At 44.4% G+C, this 22225-nt stretch overlaps 1 protein-coding gene across 3 annotated transcripts; it reads right to left on the bottom strand.

Moving 5' to 3' along the window:
• Window positions 1-1116: 1116 nt before the first annotated feature.
• On the bottom strand, window positions 1117-22186 carry FBXL20 (F-box and leucine rich repeat protein 20). 3 transcript variants are annotated; one of them, XM_075845472.1, is made up of 15 exons: window positions 22008-22186; window positions 14094-14155; window positions 13943-13997; window positions 13342-13416; window positions 13133-13227; window positions 11949-12017; window positions 11324-11419; window positions 9543-9669; window positions 7190-7264; window positions 5035-5168; window positions 3536-3596; window positions 2789-2833; window positions 2626-2682; window positions 2170-2382; window positions 1117-2078 (listed from the first exon to the last, which is right to left on the bottom strand). In XM_075845472.1, exons 2-15 carry the CDS (start codon window positions 14153-14155, stop codon window positions 1971-1973), a joined length of 1272 nt encoding a protein of 423 aa, XP_075701587.1. In that variant the 5' UTR covers window positions 22008-22186; the 3' UTR covers window positions 1117-1970. The 3 variants fall into 3 exon arrangements, with proteins under 3 accessions (XP_075701587.1, XP_075701585.1, XP_075701586.1); XM_075845470.1 differs by lacking the exon at window positions 22008-22186 and adding an exon at window positions 21719-21856; XM_075845471.1 differs by lacking the exon at window positions 22008-22186 and adding an exon at window positions 21719-21856 and having other exon boundaries at window positions 5035-5165.
• Window positions 22187-22225: the final 39 nt, after the last annotated feature.

Genomic DNA, 22225 nt, shown 5'->3' with positions numbered 1-22225 from the left:
AGTCATGGTTAGGAGGCCCAAAAGCAAAGGGTAATGCCAGACCCTCAACCAAACATGGATTTCTTGCTAGGATCTGATACTTGATCATATGAAGACAATACATTTGGTAGAATCCATGGCAAAATCCAGATAACATCTGCGACAGACAGGGCATAGCAAGGAGTTAAATTTCCAGGGCACACCCTCAAATCCACGCAAATGGTTTTGTAGAACACCCACACTTGTATAGTTCTTCTGCGGTGTAGATTTGGTAGGGGTTTCACACCGGACATATGCAACAAATCAGTTATGTGTGAACTGGGCCTTAAAGTTTACAATGACTGCAACCGAATTATTAGGTCTATAAGGTTATAATCACTACTACATAGTAAAAAAAAAACACAAACACAGGAGCACATTTATCAATATGTAAGTGGTGTTCTCACGAACCTAAGAAAATTGAGACATTTGACTTGGCGCAAGTTGTGCTAAATTTATCAAAACGGCACAAACTACATAATATAATTGGTGCAACTCACAACATACTAGAAACACCCCACCTCTTGGGTATCGTACATGTACACAGTATTTTGTGCCAAAAAGTGGCACAAGTTGCCAAACAGGTCACAGAAAAAAGCTCAAAATTCCTCAAAATGTAATTGTGGTTTTAGATGCTAGTCCCCTCACCCTCTTAATTTATTTTTTTTTTTAAATAAATATTAAAAAAAAGGCTTGGGCTATTTGACAAAAAAAACGCATCTCCTAAACACGTGGTTTCGAATGTTAATTCCTCTTCACTACAATGTGACAAAACTTTACTATCCAAGACGCGGAGGTGATCAAATCCTAAGGCCCCCTGCATAAGGGTCGGAAAAGCTGCAGAATTTGCGCAGTGTTTACCCAAAATAAATTGACCAGCTGCAGATTGAGAATTTGCACTGCATGACAATATCCACACTTGTTTTCTGCAGATTTTTTCCACAGCATGTGGAGATTTCCGCTTTGCCGATACTGTAATACGCTGCCCAGTTTCCGTAGCATTTCCGTCCTCTAATACTGCAGCCCATAACCACACACCGGAAAAAGACACACATACACCGGCGAGAACACATTTAGTAATTGAACATGGTCAAGTGGTTAAATTTTTTTCTCCATTTTTACTTCTGTAATTGGCATCATTATCACATCCACGTGAGGAGGGAGCACCCCGTCAGATCATTAAAATGATATTGTACAAAGTCTATATATATTTATATAATATATAACTCATTTCTTATAACTTTTTTTTATTTCCATTTGTTGGGGAATGCCTTATGATGATTTAGAGAGTCCAAGATGTGCAACTTAGGGGAGGGCAAGAAGGGTCCATGGAGGGCACCCGCAGCTGCTTCCCTGTTGCGTTGCCAGGCACAGATGTGGAAGTCAGAGCTAGAGCAGTTTGATTTTTAGGTCCTTGTACATTAATCATTGCTCCCGAGTCCACAATTTTTCCTCTGGAACCACAGCAAGGGATAACTCTGTCCTAACCCAAATCAGTGGCAAGGAGAATGGACAATACCCTCTCCCATCAAAATGGCAGATGCCCCCTCCCCTTTCCTTATAGGTTTGCCCTTTAACCACAGGAGAGGAATTGGTGGACAGGGCCTAAGGGACATAGGTCTGAACCACAACATTGTAAATTTCCTCCCATTCCTATGTGGAGGGATAATATCCTGGAGTGTTACCTTTCTGCTCTCCTTTCAAGATTTCAATGATCCACCAGTCTGGATAATGTCACGAAAAAAAAAAAAAAAAAAAATGAAAATAAGAACTTGTGTGGGTTGCAGGACCCCGCCGCCCTGTCTGTAGTGGGCATGTGTGTTCTTACATACGGGAGAGATATCTCACCTCCCCCCACCACCTCCTCAGTAAGCTGGCGCATTGTCTTGTGAATGAGTCCACCTTTCCACCCCCACAGGTGTGGTGGGGGGAGTCGCAAAGTGTGTCTCTTCTCATAGGATGGCACAGCATCTGCAGAACCGTTGCCTGCTGCCCCCTACTGAAGGAGGGGGTGTGACTGGAGCAAAGTAGGCATGGACTTTGATGTTGGGGAGATGTGTCTGGAAAAGGAAGACGTGGGGTACAAATACAACATCAGCAGTTGCAAAGTATCCAAAAAACGAAACCATCAAATATTGCTTTTATTCTTACCCGCAGCCTCTTGATGCCAGCCCTTGTGATTTGTTGGCAGTCATACAACTCAATACGTTCCAGACTCTGGCAGCTTTTGAGGTGCTCTAAAGATGCATCGGTAATTAGAGGACAATTATCTAACTCTATGACCTCCAGCCGATCATGGGCACAAGCACCATTGCCCAGGTGGCGGATCCCATCGTCTGTTATTAACTCGCAGTGGGATAGGCTCTGTGTGCATAAAACAGCAGTTATGGACTTCATTCACTATAGCCTACCTATGGACGTCTCTAGTGTAGCCCTAGGGTGAGGGGCGCAAGTGAGCTCTAGCTGATAACAGTACAGGCTCTATAATAAAAGCTTACCAAAAGTGAGATTTTAGCTTTGTTCTCCAAGAAGTCGCGTCTTTATCGGAAGAGGTTCATATTTAGAAGGGACTGCTACAGCGTTTAGTTACTATAACTATATACTCACCAACACCTGCAGCCGTGGACAGTGTATGGAGAGCTGGATGAGAGTGCTGTCTGTGATCTGCAGCAGAAGAGAGTGGGTGTCAGTATTTTCACAATGTGTCTACACCGAAAACCTAAAAGTTACGTAATCCCCAGAGTTTCAGTAAAGTGACATCACCGCTCACCTGTACACACTCCTCGAGATCCATCTTCTCCAACTCATGGCAATTCTGGGGAGGGAAATAACAAGGTTTGAGTACGGCTAAGCTACTTGCGGTCTTCTCAGCTCAGTGAAAATAAGGCTATGTTCACACGCTAAAGTAAAAACAGCTGTAAAATACAAAAGTGGTTTTCAAGGGAAAACAGCCCCTGATTTTCAGCCGTTTTTAAAGCATCAAACATTTTTTTAAACCTTTTTGGAACGTTTTTTCTATATTGACACAATGAAAAACTTTTCTACGCGCTGTTATTTCAAACGGCCGCGTACAAAAAACCCCTTCTGAACGAAACGCCATTTTTCCCCATTGAAATCAAAAGGCAGATGTTTATAGGCGTTCAGCTTCCGTTTTTTTCCCCGAAAAACACTGCGTGTGAACATATCCCAACACCTCGAGCAGAGACACTGGTTGCTAGAGACTTGCTGCCTGACAACCCGTTGGAAAAAGGGTTATTAGTGTAGAGTACAGCAACCAGTCTGATACTCACAATATAACATCTACACTCATTCATGGCACAGATTGCGCAGTAGGCTGTCACGCATGGTCACAGTATACACCATTTTTTAATCACAAGTTTCCCTAATAACGAAGATCTCCATCTTGACAAATATATAACCAGACAAATTATATCCGCCGCTCTGGCTGACGTAAGGACATAGACATAAAGCAAGTAACACCCACAATAAGAGAATAGTAGAATCCAACCAGCCTTACTTTAGCAAGAGTGGTGAACCCCAGATCTGTCAGTTGTGAACATCGAGCTACTTCAAGTATTCTGCAAAATAACAGATGCAATATATTATACACCGATTTAATATCCAATGACCATATTATATTCCTGTAATCACGACAATCATTATGTTCCTACATCAGGCACCGTCTATACACGTCCGTCTGTAGAGCTCGGAAACAAGCATCTACATTGTTGAGCCCTCACTGCGTGGTCTCACACATCTCATAATTCGGTCATTTCGCGGAGAACATAATGATGACAATTAGAGGAATTTGTCTAATGAAAATAATGGAGGCTAAATTTGTTTTTCCTAATTTTTTGTAGATCAATTTTTCTGGGTTCAGAATGGTTAGCACCCCCTTCCTCTCCTCATCAGATATACCAGGGGATCAACGGATGCCAAGACCTCAGAGACTGTCCTGGTCTGCTTCCTCTCTATCATTGATTACAACGTCCAATGCCAACAGGGCATGGCCTTATGATCTAACCAGACCTCTCCATAAATACTCTATACCTTTGCTGGATATTACACAATACAGCACAGAGACTACTTTATATAGATGATGGAGATAGATCATGATATTGGTACCCAAGGAAGCCATACACCTAAAGGACCTCTTCACATCTGCGTTTGAGGCTTTGTTAGGAGCCTCTGTTGCAGATCCAACCAATAATACCGGAAACTATAGCGCAGCTTGCTGTGCTATTGTTTCCGGTAAAATCACATACACCATTAGAGTCAATGGGTTCCGTTGGGCGCTGATGGTGTCCATCGTACTACGGAACTGGCGCTTCTGGTATTTTCGTTGTTAGTCTCTGACGGAGAAGAACAATAGAAAGAGTGATGGAGATGTGAATGAGTCCTTAGTGGTCAGCTTCCTCCCGACCACCTATACACATGCACGCTCGGTTCCCAATTGGGAGAGGGAATAATCCACTGTCGAGAACTTCTGGCAGAATCTTATCTCCTGTGCGGACCAAGGATAGGGCATGTTGAAATCCAACATGCCTGACCTTTTTTGCCTCCGGGATCTGCCGTCGGGGCAGAGCCATGACACCCTCACATAAATTAAATGGTTATCGACAGGTTCGGCCGTAGTTCACCTAATGTGTATGGGCACCTTAAGTAAGCAGAAAGAGATATGCCTTACATCTCCGCCTTGCAGGACCCCCCATGTAAGAAAAATCTTAAAAAAGGATGAAACATTAACGTCCTGGCAAAAACTAATTTTCTATTTGTTCCAAGTTTTCATATAAGTTCAGTGCAACAGTAGATATGTTAGGTTACCCGTACAGATGGAGGTCTGCATGTTTCATTGGATATATAATAGACCTGCATTCCTTTTAAGTTAAGGAAATAAAAAACATTTGTCACTGACTGGAAGAGGTAAAGCCAACAGAGTCGGTACATGGGGGACAGGGGATCTATACATTTCTGCCTCAGTGACTGTGTATAGTAAAATGCAACCCTGCCCATTACCTGAGCCGGGGGCAGTTCTGTCCCAGTGCATTAAGAATGGAGTCTGTGATGTTGGAGCAGCCGGAGGCGCAGAGAGATTGCAGCTTGTGGCATCCACGGCAAATCGTGATGAGACCGTCATCCGTTATCTGCTGCTGGGACAGAGGCAGTGAGAGCTGGGACATAAGCTAAAAGAAATGCTGCCATGGTTTGGGCCCAGGCGAGTGGGCAGGGATGTTATAAGCTGGTGTCGCCGGAGTTACAGTTAGAGAGTGGGCAGAGGTTACAAGACAGACTCAGATAGGTTATAGACAGGGAGGTGGAGTAATGGGATAGATTAGAAGGAAACCTCAAAATCAGGGTAACGTAATACCAAACCTGCTATGGCGGACAAATACAAACATGGAAATATTGGGATTCATTAGAATTATAAAGCCAAGGCTAACATTGATATGACAAGTCTACTATCAGAAATGTCCAAACCAGGTCCTAGCCCCACATATAGAAACCTGTTAATCCCATGAGCTCACTGCATGATATGTGGGGTCTATTTTATTCCTGCATAAGATGTATAGGGGGGTACAAGTGTCCCTGTAAGAGGAAGGATGCCATCACTGATCTGTCACAGAGACCAAAGCAAGACAGTGTGGTCCAGGGAAGGAGAAGATCCGCTGATACTCAGTTGACCTCTGATAGGCTGAATTTACATGGCACAATTTTCACTACGATGTGACCATGAATCTAATCAATCAGATCCTACAATTATCTGACCTGCATAAAAATATATCAAAGCCAAACACTATTATCACATATAGTAATCCAAATGGAAAATCCATTATGGATTCCAGCATGGAAATTTATTTTGCTCTCATATTAGCAAAGTATCCCCATTTGTAAATGTCCAGTTCAGTCGGATCCTCTATAATTATTGGGATGAACAGTCTGCGTGGCCCAGACCAAGGGTGTAACATTAAAGAGGCTCTGTCACCAGATTTTGCAACCCCTATCGGCTATTGCAGCAGATAGGCGCTGCAATGTAGATTACAGTAACGTTTTTATTTTTTAAAAACGAGCATTTTTGGCCAAGTTATGACCATTTTTGTATTTATGCAAATGAGGCTTGCAAAAGTCCAAGTGGGCGTGTTTAAAGTAAAAGTACAACTGGGCGTGTATTATGTGTGTACATCGGGGCGTGTTTACTACTTTTACTAGCTGGGCTCTCTGACGAGAAGTATCATCCACTTCTCTTCAGAACGCCCAGCTTCTGGCAGTGCAGACACAGCGTGTTCGAGAGATCACGCTGTGTCGTCACTCACAGGTCCTGCATCGTGTCGGACGAGCGAGGACACATCGGCACCAGAGGCTACAGTTGATTCTGCAGCAGCATCGGCGTTTGCAGGTAAGTCGATGTAGCTACTTACCTGCAAACGCTGATGCTGCTGCAGAATCAACTGTAGCCTCTGGTGCCGACACGATGCAGGACCTGGGGCAGGAAGTGACGACACAGCGTGATCTCTCGAGAACACGCTGTGTGTCTGCACTGCCAGAAGCTGGGTGTTAACGAACAGAAGTGGATGATGCTGATTCGTCAGCATCATACGCTCCCATTCCTAACGCCCAGCTAGTAAAAGAAGTAAAAACGCCCCGATGTACACACATAATACACGCCCACTTGGACTTTTACTGTAAACACGCCCAGTTCTACTTTTGCAAGCCTCATTTGCATAAATACAAAAATGGTCATAACTTGGCCAAAAATGCTCGTTTTTTAAAAATAAAAACGTTACTGTAATCTACATTGCAGCGCCGATCTGCTGCAATAGCAGATAGGGGTTGCAAAATCTGGTGACAGAGCCTCTTTAAGGGGGGCAGAGTTTGGAGCCATGACTGAGCCCTGCAACCTGAGGGGGCCTAAAAGGTCCCTCTGCCCCATATGAGGAGACCAGTACTATTAAACGCACATGATAGTTGGGGTAGCCTGGTTACAAATTTTGCATTGGAGACCAGGAGCTTCGAATTACACCACTGGCCTAGACTTACCGACCAATACCCATAAAAACTAGACGGCATTAGATCAGAACCTTACGGACACTTAGACGTCTTGTTTTCTTCAGGAGAGATCTAGCAGACAGTGGCAATTACACTCACACGATGTCTTAATCTCTAGTCCACTTACTGAACACGCCTGTAGATTTAATGTGACAAGCTCTGGACAGTGTGATCCAATGTACTTAAGAGCTTCATCTTCCAGCTATACAGGAGACGGATACAGAAGAAGAGATGTAGCGTTAATGTCCATATATTGGACGGTTTCAGATACCCTCCCCTTGTAACGCACAATACTCCCTCTTCTCTTCACCATATTTTATGAGCTGATCCACAAACATTCTCCATACATGCTAGATGCACGCCAAGTAAAAACTAGATGCTAGTGCCTTAACCCCAAAACCATGTACATTACGATAAATGGTTACATGTTTTCTACCACCTACAGTAGGGATCTCCTTTTGTTGTTCCTTAACACAAATAATTTTGCACGTTTTGTGAATGATGTACCTGCAAGTTCCTTGTAGGGACCCTGTTACTTTCTTCATATTGCGCAAGTGCACAAAGGTTGTACGGAGGCACAAGAACTCCTATCAGCTGCATTATAAGGAAGCCATCGGCTACACACATGTATGGTGCTCTGTACGGCACCATATTAGTTATACTCTCCTAAAAGCAGTGCTTCTATGGAAGAATAGCTCTGTAATACAGTATCTGATGGAGCATGGCATCTGACCATCTCTCCGCATGGAATCAGAGGCATACGTGGGTACATTAGGGCCCCATAGAAATAAATGGGTGCTGCATTATGTTTCCATATAAGTTGGAGGGTTTACAGAGCCTTAAGGCCTCATTCATACGAGGTGTGATTCTCGTCCATATGCGGTGCGTTGAAACAACGCACAGCACACAAACCCATTGATTTCAATGGGGCTATTCACACATGCGTGATTTTTCACGCAGCGAGTGTCCGTTGTGTGAAACTCACAGCACATCCTATATTGGGGCGTTTTCACGCACCTAGTCGCCCCTTGGAGTCAATGGGTGCGTGAAAACCACGTACGCACATCTGTGTGCTATCCGTGTTTCAGGCATCAATTACATTGAAAAAAAAAAAAAGTGCTTGCAAGTGCGTGAAAAACACATTCCAGTCGCAAAGCACACTGATGTAAACCCGCAATGCACAAGGACAGATTTGCGCATGTTTTTTTTATGCACGTAAATCTGTCACGCTTGTGTCAATGTAGCCTAAGGGCCTGTTCACATCACCGTTCGCTTTCCGTTCCGGGGTTCCGTCTGAGGTTTCCGTCGGGTGAACCCGCAACGGAAAGTGAAACCACAGCTTCCGTTTCAGTCACCATTGATATCAATGGAACGGAAACATCGCTAATGGTTTCCGTTCGTCACCATTTCAGCAGGTTTCCGACGGAATTGATAGCGCAGTCGACTCCGCTATTGATTCCGTCGGAAAACCGGAAACCTGCAATGTTTCCGTCACCATTGATATCAATGGTGACTGAAACGGATGCTGTGGTTTCACTTTCACTTTCACTTTCCGGGTTCACCTGATGGAAACCTCCGACGGAACCCTGGAACGGAAAGCGAACGGTGATGTGAACAGGGACTAATACTCTTGTGGTGGATGAGATTTTATGGTAACTATTGCAGATTTATTGAAGGCATATTTGCTTGGCTAGCATTGGATCGTTTGTCTTTATAAATAATTTGGAATCTGGAAAAACACAGATCCAGCCTCTCTCTAATATGCTGTGGCAACAGTAGGGTGCCAGGCACATGATATCTGTTCTGCAGGGCCAAAAATTCTAGGAGAAACTCTCACGGTTTTCATTTGAAAGGCTTTAAAAACCTTCAGCTTCATTTCAAAATTCTTTTTGGCCACTTTTAACAGGCTGTTAAAGAGGAATGCCACTTATGAAGCATGCAGGCTATCCTGCCCAAAGTTTAGAGCTGGGGCTACACCTAGACTTTTTACAAGACAACTTTTTTTTTCTGTAATCCGAACCTTAAGGAGCGACTTTCAAGTGATTTTTATGTTACTCTATGGAGAGAAAAAAAAAAAAGTAGCTACTCATTTCTAAAATCACTCAGAAATCCCAGCATGTAGTGATCAAAACAGAAATTCTTAAGCTAATCATTGCATTTCTAGGGATTAAAAGTCTAAGTTTAGCCTAGCCTAAAACTGATGGTGGGAGACGCTGCAGGGGAGGCAGGACATACTAGTTGCTAAGACAATCAGCGAGGAGCTTTGCAGATGAGGTTTTTCCATTTGATGGTTGCCTTATCAACTAGTCCGTCCTGCCTCCCCTGCAGTGTCTCCCGCCATCAGTGGAGAGCAGACATGCTTCATAAGTGGAGCTACACTTTAAATAAACCAAAAATACACTTGTATTTTTATTTTATCCAAAAAGAGGTTACTATTCGATGGATCAAACGCCCAACTAACTGAAGGGAAGAAGACATACCTGAGTGCAACCCTTGAGGGACAGAAACCGCAGACCCCCACAGCCTTTTACCAGAGCCTGGATCCCATCCTTGCTGATCTGATCACACCAAGAGATATTCAGTTGCTCCAGGAGGGGGCAGCCCTCACTGTTGTGAACACAAAAAAAAAAAAAAAAAAAAAAAAAAGAAGAAGGGGACGTTTATTAACATTGCCATTTTATTCCAAGCTGTATGACAATTGTACAGGAAATCTAACAGCCGACAACTCCGCAGCACTGATCAGGTTGAGTCAGACAAGTCATCTATCCCTTTACATTAAAGGCTATGTACACCTTTGATATAAAAAAAAAAAGTTTTAAGAAAATTGTCAGTGTGTTTTGTGCAACTTCCTTAAAGAGGCTCTGTCACCAGATTTTGCAACCCCTATCTGCTATTGCAGCAGATAGGCGCTGCAATGTAGATTACAGTAACGTTTTTATTTTTAAAAAACGAGCATTTTTGGCCAAGTTATGACCATTTTCGTATTTATGCAAATGAGGCTTGCAAAAGTACAACTGGGCGTGTTGAAAAGTAAAAGTACAACTGGGCGTGTATTATGTGCGTACATCGGGGCGTGTTTACTACTTTTACTAGCTGGGCGTTGTGTATAGAAGTGTCATCCACTTCTCTTCACAACGCCCAGCTTCTGGCAGTGCAGCACTGTGACGTCACTCACAGGTCCTGCATCGTGTCGGCACCAGAGGCTACAGATGATTCTGCAGCAGCATCGGCGTTTGCAGGTAAGTCGATGTAGCTACTTACCTGCAAACGCTGATGCTGCTGCAGAATCAAGTGTAGCCTCTGGTGCCGACACGATGCAGGACCTGTGAGTGACGTCACAGTGCTGCACTGCCAGAAGCTGGGCGTTGTGAAGAGAAGTGGATGATACTTCTATACACAACGCCCAGCTAGTAATAGTAGTAAACACGCCCCGATGTACGCACATAATACACGCCCAGTTGTACTTTTACTTTTCAACACGCCCAGTTGTACTTTTGCAAGCCTCATTTGCATAAATACGAAAATGGTCATAACTTGGCCAAAAATGCTCGTTTTTTAAAAATAAAAACGTTACTGTAATCTACATTGCAGCGCCGATCTGCTGCAATAGCAGATAGGGGTTGCACAATGTGGTGACAGAGCCTCTTTAAATACATTTAATGAAAAAAAAAAATTAACTTTTTGAGATACAGCTGCTTTGTATACAGAGCAGCTGTATCATGCACTAAGACCTGAAAAAGACAGTTCCGCAGGACTGACGGGTTCAGTGACAACGCGTCCTGCATGTCAGATCCACCTGTAATTGATTACATCTAAATTATGAATTTGGATGTGATCGTTAACAGCTCGATCCTGTGTGTCAGAAACACGCAGGACCTGCTGTCATTAAACCCGTCAGTCCCGCAGACCTGACGGATACAGGATTCCATGCTAGATACAGCTGCTCTGTATACAGTAAAAATAATTTTTAGTAAAGAATTTATTAGAAAGTTGCATCAAACACACACATTTTTATAATTATATATATATATATATAAAATATAACACGCATGATTTTAAAGGTGTCCACAGCCTTTAATGCCATTATGATACACGGGACAGAACATGTAATTACAAAGGGGACAATATGCGATTCTAGAAAAGCTTTATATCAACCCAACACAGTGATCGTAGAAGGATCATGAAGAGCAGAGTTTAGACATGGGATAAAGAAGTCTATTATCGGCGTTCTTGCAGAATACTTCTCACCAGTAAACCTCACCTGATAGCCTTGAGGGAAAGGTTGGTGATGGATGTGCATGAAGCCAGGTCCAAATGTTTCAATTTACAGCAAAATTTACTGAGGCTAGACGAGGTTCTGTACGGAAAGACAATTGCAATAACGTGAGACCCCCCAAAACTCTGTAAACGACTCGGAGTATATTTCTACTATAAAAAGATCAATGTGTAGTATTCATTGTACCACATACATGAACGACCTCATGTGATTTGAGGTTTCTTAGTTACAGAACTCTCCAAAGACAAGAGGTCCGTGTGTTAAAGTGCAAGGACCCCCATTGTTACAAGTCCCGGTTGATGAGCCCCACTAATGCAATCATCCTTATAAAAGTGGAAAACCCCTTTAAGTTACCGTCCCGGTCCTCTGTATATGAAACATACGGTCTCTGTTAGACATTACATTATACAGCAGAGGTCCTCTCTCTTTATAGAAATCACCAGTCATGCTACGGAGGAAGGGGGTGTATTATGAACGGGATGAAGCATTACAAACCCTCAGTAAACGGCGTGACTTCTTGGGCAGCCCGATTGTTAAATGTCCGGAGAGGACGGTTCAGCAACAACGCACATCATTACAGGAATCTCTACTACCACAGACAAATACTCACGTGTCGGTGATTTTGGTGCAGCCATTTAGATTTAGAACCTCAATATTCCTACAGTTCTGGGCAAATGTTCTGCAAGGAAAAGTTAAAAGACTAAGTAACAAAGAATAGGAACTGCATTGGAAATAAAGAAGTTCCTATTTAGGGATATTGCAGATAATACAGAGCATGGGGCCCCCCCAATACCAGGACGGAGGCCCTACTGTACACAGATCATACAGAACAGGGGAGACGTCAACTGAGGTCTCATCGGTTCGTGATTTCTCCTATACAGTGTTAGAAAGAAGCACATTAGCCCAGTACCAGAGGAGAGGGTGACTGATGGCAGCTGCCGACTGGCCCCCCCATATCGACATCCTGCTGGAATAGTGTAGGGGTAAGGGTGGCACCATGGCTGTCAATGTTGAGTGGCTCATGACAGCTGGCTCTGTTCACATCAGCCAGGGGCAGACACACACAGACAGCTGTATATGTGACCCATAATAAAGTCTGTGCTGATCTGCCATTTGGTTCTAATAGGTAAATGGACATATTTGACCCTTTATTAAGTAATCACCCTACAGAAGTGGGTATAAAAGGTTCAAGAACATGTAATGGAAGCTAAACACTAAAAGGTAAGTTCACATGGGTCGTGTTTGCAGCGGAATAGTGCTGATTTTTGTCTGGGGAGTTTCGTGTAGATTTCCTCTAAAGCAGAAAAGAAAATAATTTGTTTGAAATCCTCAATTGCAGATTCTGCTGCGGATCTGCGGGTAATCCACCACAAAACCTGCAATAATCCATTGAAGTGAAAAGGCAAAATCCGCAACGAATAAATGCTCAATCCGCGACAGGTTAATCTCCGTGCAGACAAATTCTGCAGCAGGCGGATGAGATTTGTTAAACTCTGGCTAGTACTGTATTTCTTAACATATTTTCTGGCGCATGTCCGCAGAAAAAACGTGCAGCATTCCGGCTCGTGTGAATTCATCCGAAGGTTGCAGGAAACGTCAGATTCCTGTTCCCTGCCCCCTCACGCTGTAGTCTGGATCTCCAAAATGTCATAAACGGCAGTCTACAATCTGCTCAGACTCTCAGGGAAATGTATACATTTCTACACCGATCGGGTCATGAAGCGAACAAGACCTAGTGAAACTTAAAGCAGGACATTGCTATATCAGTAACAGTATATACAAAACATGACATACCTTAGAGCATTGTCCCCCACACCAAGGCATCCACGTAAACTGAGCTTGCGGAGGAAGCCCCCACATCTCTTTGATATATTCTCTACCACCCGACCCTGGAACATATTAAAAACAGCGATGACAGAATATCGTGGTGTTGAGTGAAAGGAAAGGGATGGCAACTATACAAAAGAAAAAAAAATCTGAAAAACTACAACTGCCCAAATTACCTCAATGTCCCTTTGGAAGTCAAACAAGTCAATTCGCTGCCAGTTGCTTCCATCAAGTGCAAGGACATTCCAGGCCTGAAAGAGGAATCAAACTTAAAGATGTTAATCTCCAAACAAGACCTCAATAAAAAAAAATCTATTTAAACCATTGATGATTCCTAAAGGCCTTTCACACCGGTCGATGATCGGGGAAACGGGATGCCTGTTCCCGGTCATCGGCCCGCGTAAAAGGGCGCAGCGATCAGACAACAAATGAGCAAAGACTTGACGGCTGGTCACATTTTTATGTGGCGGTAAAAACCATCGTTGTCGGCTGCACATTTCACCGTGTAAACAAGGGACGTGCTGCCGATGATGATGCAAACTGTATGGGGATGAACGATCCCGTTTGTATAATGATGGTTCCATGTAAATGGAGCTAAATGAGCGCCGATCAACAATCTAGGTCGTCAATCGGCACAACTCAGATGGTCTAAAGGATCACAACAATGAATCTTTTTGGCCGGGGGTATTTCTAGGATTCAGTGACACCTGGGGCAGTATGATAGGAGGCAGTTATTGTCAATGCCCGGGCCTAGTGATGTCACGGGTCTTCACTTACCCTGGAGACTTGAGCACATCGACATAAGGTTACAACATCTAAGAAGGAGAAGATCCTACGAGAAAATAGAAGAAGTCGCATTATGAACGGTCTCACCGAGAATATCCGAAGTAATGGGGGTTGTCATTTCCATACCAAAAGACGTTCCCACCTGAGCAGAAGCTCCTTAGGAAGCTTCTTGTTGATTAGAGCCTCATCATTGTTAGAGAACATCTGGCAGAATTAAAAAAGAACACACCATGAAGAGTTAAAAAGTATATCAACCAAAAACAGGCCTAAAAAATTAGTAGACGAGAACTAATCATATAAAAAAAAAAAAAACAGCAGAGCACCGGATATCGCAGAAAATCCTGACACACATCATGTAAAGCCGTCTGTAGGTCCATAGATTCACCCCTGATGTAACAAGCTCCACGATGATTTTTTACAATTGGAATTGATCATCATAAAAAGATGATCGATTCCTAAAGAGTTCCTCAGTGTGCTGTGTTCGACATGTCATCGCCATTATCTTATACATTACTGAATTCATTTATCTTTTTCGGCACTTTCTCAGCCTTTTAGAGATCTATTCTTGAGGGAAGCTGCAGATGCTTTTCTGTAGGACCAGCTTGCTTGTCTGCCTGTTTCTAACCCTAGTATTCTCCATAGGACCCTTTATAGCTTCATGTGAACATGAACAGGATTTCTTCGCTCACACTGTGCTGCCTCTTGGATAGAAGACGTATTATCTCTCTAGTGGGTGAATCAGGATACAGGACCTGCAGACCCTATAACAGGCACGTCATCCATGCCGCATTACGATGGCCTAACGTAACAGAAAGCTGTGCCGGGGGTGGTGGGAGAATGTTATGTGTAGTGCTTGGGGCATCATAGGGTGGAGCTAGACCAAGTAGATCAGGAGAAGGGCTGCGGGAACGAAGGTGTCATGGATGTAACAAATATACTTTATAGATTGTTTATAGTCCTGCTGTCCTATTATGTAGCAGAGGGGCTGTCGAGACCCCTCAGACACCCTTTACGTCCCTGCATATGTTTTGATTAGCGTATACATAGCATACCAGTGTTCATGTGAAGGGACTGTCCCTAGGACTCAAAAATTCAGGGCTGTATAAATGTCAGTGACTACAACATCATCGTTTAGGATTGTATCTTCTGGTCAGACACACATGTACTTGCACCTGCTACCCATGGCATGAGCGGTCACAGACTGCGTCTGGTCTCAACTTGTCCACAAGGGGTGGTCAGTGTCTACTACAGCCGGGCAGAGAGAACAGTGCCTGTCCAATGAGGACGGCTGCTGTGGGCAACTAGCTCCCTAACTGCCAATAGAGGGCAGTAGCAGTTTGTATTAATAATCATGGATGGGGACGCTCAGCTGTTGAGAGAGGCGCCTCCCTGAAGACTTGGTAACCTGCTACATAAAAGTACAAAGACAGGAAGCGACAGATACAGAAATTATTTCTGATATATCATTGAGGTCAGTAACACATCACTGGAAATAGAAGTATTGAGGTCCAATAGTGGCTTTTAATCATTTATCATTGCATATTTATAGGATAGGGATATAATTAAGTGACGTTTAGAATATTCTTACAATTTTTCAGGACCGCATTGTAGCGGGTCAGTATAGGAGGCATGAGCTTGGCATAATGATTGGATTTGTAGTGGCCGACCGGGCGAAACTGCTCATGAGGCTTTTTCCTGAAACTTCCGAATATACTTTCTGCTTCAATTCCTCACCATTCAAGATCTGCTTGCTGTCTGTGAATAGTGACATTTGCTTATGCGCAGGGGCTGAAAAGCTATTCAGACCTAGTCCTGCTCACACTGCTGCATAAAACGCCCCTTTGTTGGTCGCCTCTCGGCCGGGTTCGTGCCGCTCCGTGTGGCCTTACCCTTACAAAGAACCAGTCATCTTCTGCACACACAGCGACTATGGCTCTGAACCTTTGTTAGGTCTAGTGCTAAAACCAGGTTGGCCTATTATAAAGCGCAGGTTCATCTGAGGTAAAACGACACTATCATATAAAAGATTATTGCATAAATAGCAATTCCCTAATATATACTTATTAACAGAATGTCGCCCTTCACAGGACTGCCGGGCATTTACACTATGACACCAGTTTGTTATTGCCACATTCCTCCTTAGGAGACTTCTGTTAGTAGGGAGTTGCCATTTTTCCCCGCGTCGGACCCGGCGTCATTTTCATAGTAAGACTACCCCTTTAAGAAATTCCATAAACACCAGTGCCCTATTATTGGAAATGCTACTACACACAGGAGCGTCCAATGATACACCATGGAGGATTTCAGACACCTCATAGTTTCCCTGCAGACCGTCGCTTCTATATGACTGGGGTCTGCTATAAATGGACATGGATGTGCGGGGTAACTAGAATAACGTCACATTCCCTGTAGTCCTGCACAATGGTAACAAAACCATCCTAAAAGGCTTTAAGGGGTCGTTTCATAAAGACAACCCCTCTCCATATACCCTATGAGGCACTCTGTACCCCCTCTTTAGAAGCCAGGGAACCCCGCTCTGCCAGACCCGGCCCATCCAGCTATTACAGGTCAGCCATTTATTTGAATACATTTCCCCGTTCGGTGTACGGCGTTGGCGTCACATAGCTGGCAGCACCTCGCCTCACGTTTGCATACCTGTTTTAAGTAAAAACACAGGGCTCCTTGTTCTACAAGTCTGTATGCAAATAACATGTGTTGTAAGGCATAATAACCTAAAGTCTAACTTATGTGTCTCTGCCGTGCAGCTGCCTACAATCTATTGTTCTCTGTAAGCAGCCATTTCACACTAGGGAGAGGCAGACATTCCAGAGCATAAATGTGCCCATATACATTAGATAAATGTCAGCCGAAGGCACCGATTTTGGCCAACTAATCTGTATGGGGTCTCTGGACTCTACCGTCAGCCGACGTCGGTTGAGCTTGCATGTTTATGCTGGAATTAGGAAGAATAGTTGTCGGCACACAGGGGCTGTCTGGCGCCTCTCATTTCTGCCAACGTGACATCGGGCAATACAGTTGCCAACGGGACTGTCCAACGACTTACATGTATTGTGTACAGGTCCTATTCTAATTAATAGGACAGGCACACGATACCAGTCTGGCATCGGTCAGTTGCTACCACCCAGTTTGAAGTCTCTCCAGGCCCGATGTCAGATTGACGGAAATGACAGGCGCCACACAACCCATTTAGGTGTATGGCCAGCAATACTATCAGGCGGGCAGAAAAATATCTAGCCCCAAAATCTCTTATCTCTCCTACGTCCAGTTCGGAGGACTCTCAGATGCAGAATCTGCACCTTAAACCTCATGAAATCCACAGTGTGTGAACATGGCCTTACATACATCTATGTAAATGATATCCGTAGCATATCTTATAAAGCCACACTTTTATCAGCTGCCGCTCTAGGTTTAGTGGCGCTTTATAAAAATAAAAACTAGCTGCACTTTCAATGCCCAATTTTTCTGGCTCCTTCTACATCAGGGTGATGGAATCACTGGGTCCTGCACAAGCCTTTATATTACAGCGGATACATAAGTCGTCTGATCCTCACATAGTACCCACTGCCTGCGTCTGTCCATCTATAATGAATCGAGAGGAGACACGACACTGATATATAGTCCCAAACTCCACGCGGACTGTCGACTGTCAGCATCGGGGGACAGAGTGACTAAATATACAGTCGAAACCGTGAGCATCATTACATTTCTCAGGGAAATTAACGAAAATTCATCCCAGTTGTAGCGAACCTCCCATGGCAGCAATTCAACCCCTCCCCCACCAACACGTCAGAATTCAATCAGCTGTAAACTACATGACCCAGCAAGCCTGGCACAGCTGAGGAGTGACAAGCCAATGAACGATCCCCTGGCATCAGGTGGTACTACAGCATATACACTTTTAAAGGGGGTTCTCCATGACTATGGCTGATGATCTACCCTGAAAGAAAAACAATTTGTCCAATTTTTGGGACCTGCTGATCAGGACAATGAAAGAGCCAGTCAGTCCCAAGTAAGATAGGACAAGCTGCAGTACCAGGCACAGCCGCCCGTACAGAGGAGACCCTGTGCAAACAATGAAGGGGACACAGCGCTCGCAGGACCCCCATGGGTCCAACATGGACGGCCTATCTTAAGTATAGACCATCAATGTGAAAGTTCCAGAGAACCCCTTTAACTCGGCATGATGGGACTTGTAGTTGGAGAATCAGAAATTTTGGACCGCTGAAAGAAATGTTTGCATTCAAACAATAAACAGTTACATATATAAAAAGCGCAATGTGTACATATGCATTGACGAGATCTAATATATAAACAGGCCTTATAGCTCCCCAGTTACGTGTACACAATAAGGACAATATAGTTCAGTGATGACATCAAGAAAGGAAGCCGCTGTATGCAGGCAATAAAGGGGGCCATACACCTTAAATAGTTGAGTGTTTGTCCAACAGCTATTTTTATCCCTCCCCCTAGGCACACTCTGCCGAGCACGCATGTGTTGTCAATGGGGAGCGGGGAATAAGCCGTTGCCAGAAACCCGTGGCGGCAACTTATCTCCCCTGAGAACAAAGTATCGAGCATGATTAAACCCAACAAGCCAGATCACCCCCCCCCCCCCCCCCCGACATCATTGGAGAGTTAGGACACCCCCATACAGAGTAGATTGTGCCGCCAGAAGTGGAGTTGGTTGCCCTTAGCAACCAATCTGATTACACCTTTTAATTCTCAGAGGCCTTTTGAAAAATGAAAGCAGCAACCTGATTGGAACAGTTGCTCATGCACCACTTTTGATAAATTTCACCCATTGACAACAAACTTGTCCAGACCCCCACCCATCGGACATATCATAAAAAAAGTCTCTAAATCAGTTTTGCTGCAATATTAGCCCTGATGACCCCAAAAAATATTGTGCCGTTTGGCTAGTGGATCCTAACAAAGATCACAGCAGAGTTAGGCTAGATTCACACGAGCTTTTCCGTTTTGCGAGACCGTTTGGGCTAAGGGTAAGTTCACATGTGACTTCTTGCAGACATTTCTGTCACTAAAAGACCGTTCCATTCATCTTAGCGGAGCTTGTAGAAATCGAAATGTATGAAACTTATATTCAGTCGCAGAAAATTCTGCAACAAATCTGCCACGTGTGAACTTACCCTCAGGCTATGTTCACACGCTTAACAAAATACGGCTGAAAATACGGAGCTGTTTAATGGAAACCAGCTCCTGATTCTCAGCTGTTTTTAATCAAACTAGCGTTTTTCCCTGCGTTTTAGGAGCGGTTTTCCTAATGAGTCAATGAAAAACGGCTCAAGAAAGGACATGCACTTCTTTTTACGAGGCTTTTTTTACGCGCCGTTATTTGAAAACGAGGTGTAAAAAAACGCCCCGTCAGAACAGAATGCCGTATTTCCCATTGAAATCAATGGGCAGATTTTTGTAGGCGTTCTGCTTCACATTTTTCAGCTGTTTTTCGGGGCATTTATGGCCCGAAAAGCGGCTGAAAATAGCCTGTGTGAACTTACCCTTAGGTTGGGTTCCCGCCATTCAGAGTTAGAATGTGGTTTTTAAGTCGAAACATGGAACGGAACCTAAACAGAAAAATATATAAAGAAAAGCCCTGCAGGTCTCCTCTCCTGGACCCAATTCTGGTTTTGGCTTACAAAATGCAGGCAAAAAACTGCAGCAAATCTGCACTGTGGGAACCCAGACTTAAAGTGCAGCGGACATGTCCCCATTATATGTGGCCCCTAAACAGGGCAGCATAGTAGAGTGACAATGTACACTCCATACAGCTAAGACTTCATTCACATCTGTGTTAGCAAAATAGCGCAGCAAATATGACAAAATCTGAGCCTCGGGCGCAGCTGTGAGCAATTCCTATAACACATTAAGGAGTTGCTATTTAAGCAGTTCTCCTCATGAGTCCCAGATGCGGCGCTGCCGTTGTTACCAATTCACGAGAAGCCTCTTTTGGCCAATCATAAGACAGATGACATCCCCGTTTTTATTTCACAGAGCAGCAATGTTACTGATGTAGGCGTGACCCCCCCCCCCATAACAGCGTCCCACATCCTACATCCGGCACAGAAAGGTTACCCACACTAGACCCCAGAGCTGCGTATCACTACACAGCAGAAAACGCACCTAGTCACAATTTCCACAAAGGAAATATTTGCCTTTTTCAAGATCTCCGCTTGCTATAAATGAATGGGAAAATTCTTGCTTACTCCGGGGCTGAAAGCCTGTACATACCTAAGGCTAGGGCTGCACGGCGACCGGTGTCGCAAATAAAAATAAAAAAGTCAATACAGCTGCGTTGTGGCCGCCACCGCGACATGAATGTTGCAAGAAAACTGAACCTGCTGAATTTTTGGGAAAGTTTCTTACATTTGTATCCAGTCCAGGCAATCCTGTGTCAATACATGAACAGCACAAATCTTTCCCCTGTCCTGTTTGCTACAATGTACTAGTGCAGGTAAAATATATTAGCCAGGAGCTCAGGACTCCCAGCTGTGGGAATTATTAGGCTTCGTTCACACGTGTCAGACTTAACTCACTTCTGCACAGACTATGTGCCAAAATCTGCATCATATTCGATGACAAGCTGCAACCCCGTTCACATGATACGAAAAATTTCTGCGCTGATTGTCCACACCGCGGAAAGAAAAAAAAATTAACAAAACATCAGCCGCAGAAGTAGCAAGCCGAGGATTAGCCCCACTGTATGACAATAGGGGCTCATCCTCGTGGATCTGCTGACCACCTGCAGCAGAAATCCGATTAGAAATTTCAGTTTTCTGCTGAGGAAATACACAGGGGATTTAATGAAGACGTGTGAACAGGGACTTGGGACTGTACAAGTAATTTTTAAAGTATTTTCCCATTGAAACATTTATCACCTACGCTCAGCTGTATCCATCACTCCCACAGAGTTTGAATAGAGTGGCAGCACACATGCTCCGTCCACACAGCTCATATACATCTGAATGATCAGCAACCTTCTCCCAACTACTCCATTAACAGGGCCATCAAACGTGAATAGTACAAAATTATCTAGGGGATAAGTGGCTGCCAGATACCTATAACGCCGCTTATCTCACAGGAAAACAAGGAATCAAACAGGGAAAGTACAACTTCTCGGGTCCTTCTTTTCATTGTAGGGAGACGTCAGGGGACCATCAGGCTCAGCACACAGACTGAATCAGAACCTGTTTTTGGAGGCTACCACAGTCCCCGGACATCTGTGTTTGGGGGGGGGGGGGGGGGGACAGGTTGGATTTAGTCGATCGCCTTGTCCCAAAATTCTGAACTCTTTTGGTTAAAAGCAACAAAACATTTTTTTCAATATTAACGAGGTTTCACATTAACCGCGTATCCCGTCCACAACTAACAACGCAAAAAATTATCGCATAGTCTGATCAGATAGCCAAAGGATCAGCGCCATCACATGGTCATTTTAAAACATATCCAATACATTATTCAGACACATCAATGGGTTCAATCATATAGTGTTGCTGTGACAATTGCAATGGTCTCTATCGTGACAGATCACTATGTCTGCGACCACTGACAGCAAAACAACCCCCCAACATCACGTCATCATCAGTGCCCCCTCCCTACAGACCTCAGTCATCACCCATACACCCCCTAAACTAACTAGTCACCCGAATCCCAGATACAACACCCAGATCTGAAATACACCCGGATCACCCGCTTTCTCCCGGTTAGAAGTCCCCAGTGCAGGTGTCGCACCTCAAACCGGCTTTTGGTCACCCCGTTCATCTCTCTCCTCATGGAGGCGGCTGTGGGTGCACTTGGGGTGATGAGCCCCTTTGTGTCCTGGATTCGCCGAGTAGTGACAAGGGGTGTCGCCTGTCCCAGCAGCAGTGACCAGGTAACCCGGAGCTCGGAGAGACCTAGCAGTCCGGCTGTGGCTGGAATTCCACTCCCCGGGGTGTGTCTTGTGTTGTCACCGGGGGGCCCGGGATCCTCTCCCGTCTCTGAGGCCTTTAACTTTAGCCCAAAACAATAACACCCGCACCTGCCAGCATCGGCGCCTGTGATTGGCTGACGAAGGGAGAAGAGGGCGTGGTTAGAAGCTGACAGCTGATCGTAGCCCCAGGGACTAGTGGGAAAACCGGCACCGGGAACTGGACCAGAGACCGGAAACTCCCGCCTACTCACAGCTGACCGTCTTACATTCCTCAAGGAGATCGGGCCTCCAGGGGCCTTTAAAGCCCTCCTACTTCTTCTACAACA

Source organism: Rhinoderma darwinii, chromosome 13 (assembly GCF_050947455.1).
Source record: "Rhinoderma darwinii isolate aRhiDar2 chromosome 13, aRhiDar2.hap1, whole genome shotgun sequence".
Taxonomy (NCBI): Eukaryota; Metazoa; Chordata; class Amphibia; order Anura; family Rhinodermatidae; genus Rhinoderma; species Rhinoderma darwinii.
This window is presented reverse-complemented; position numbering and strand designations above follow the sequence as displayed.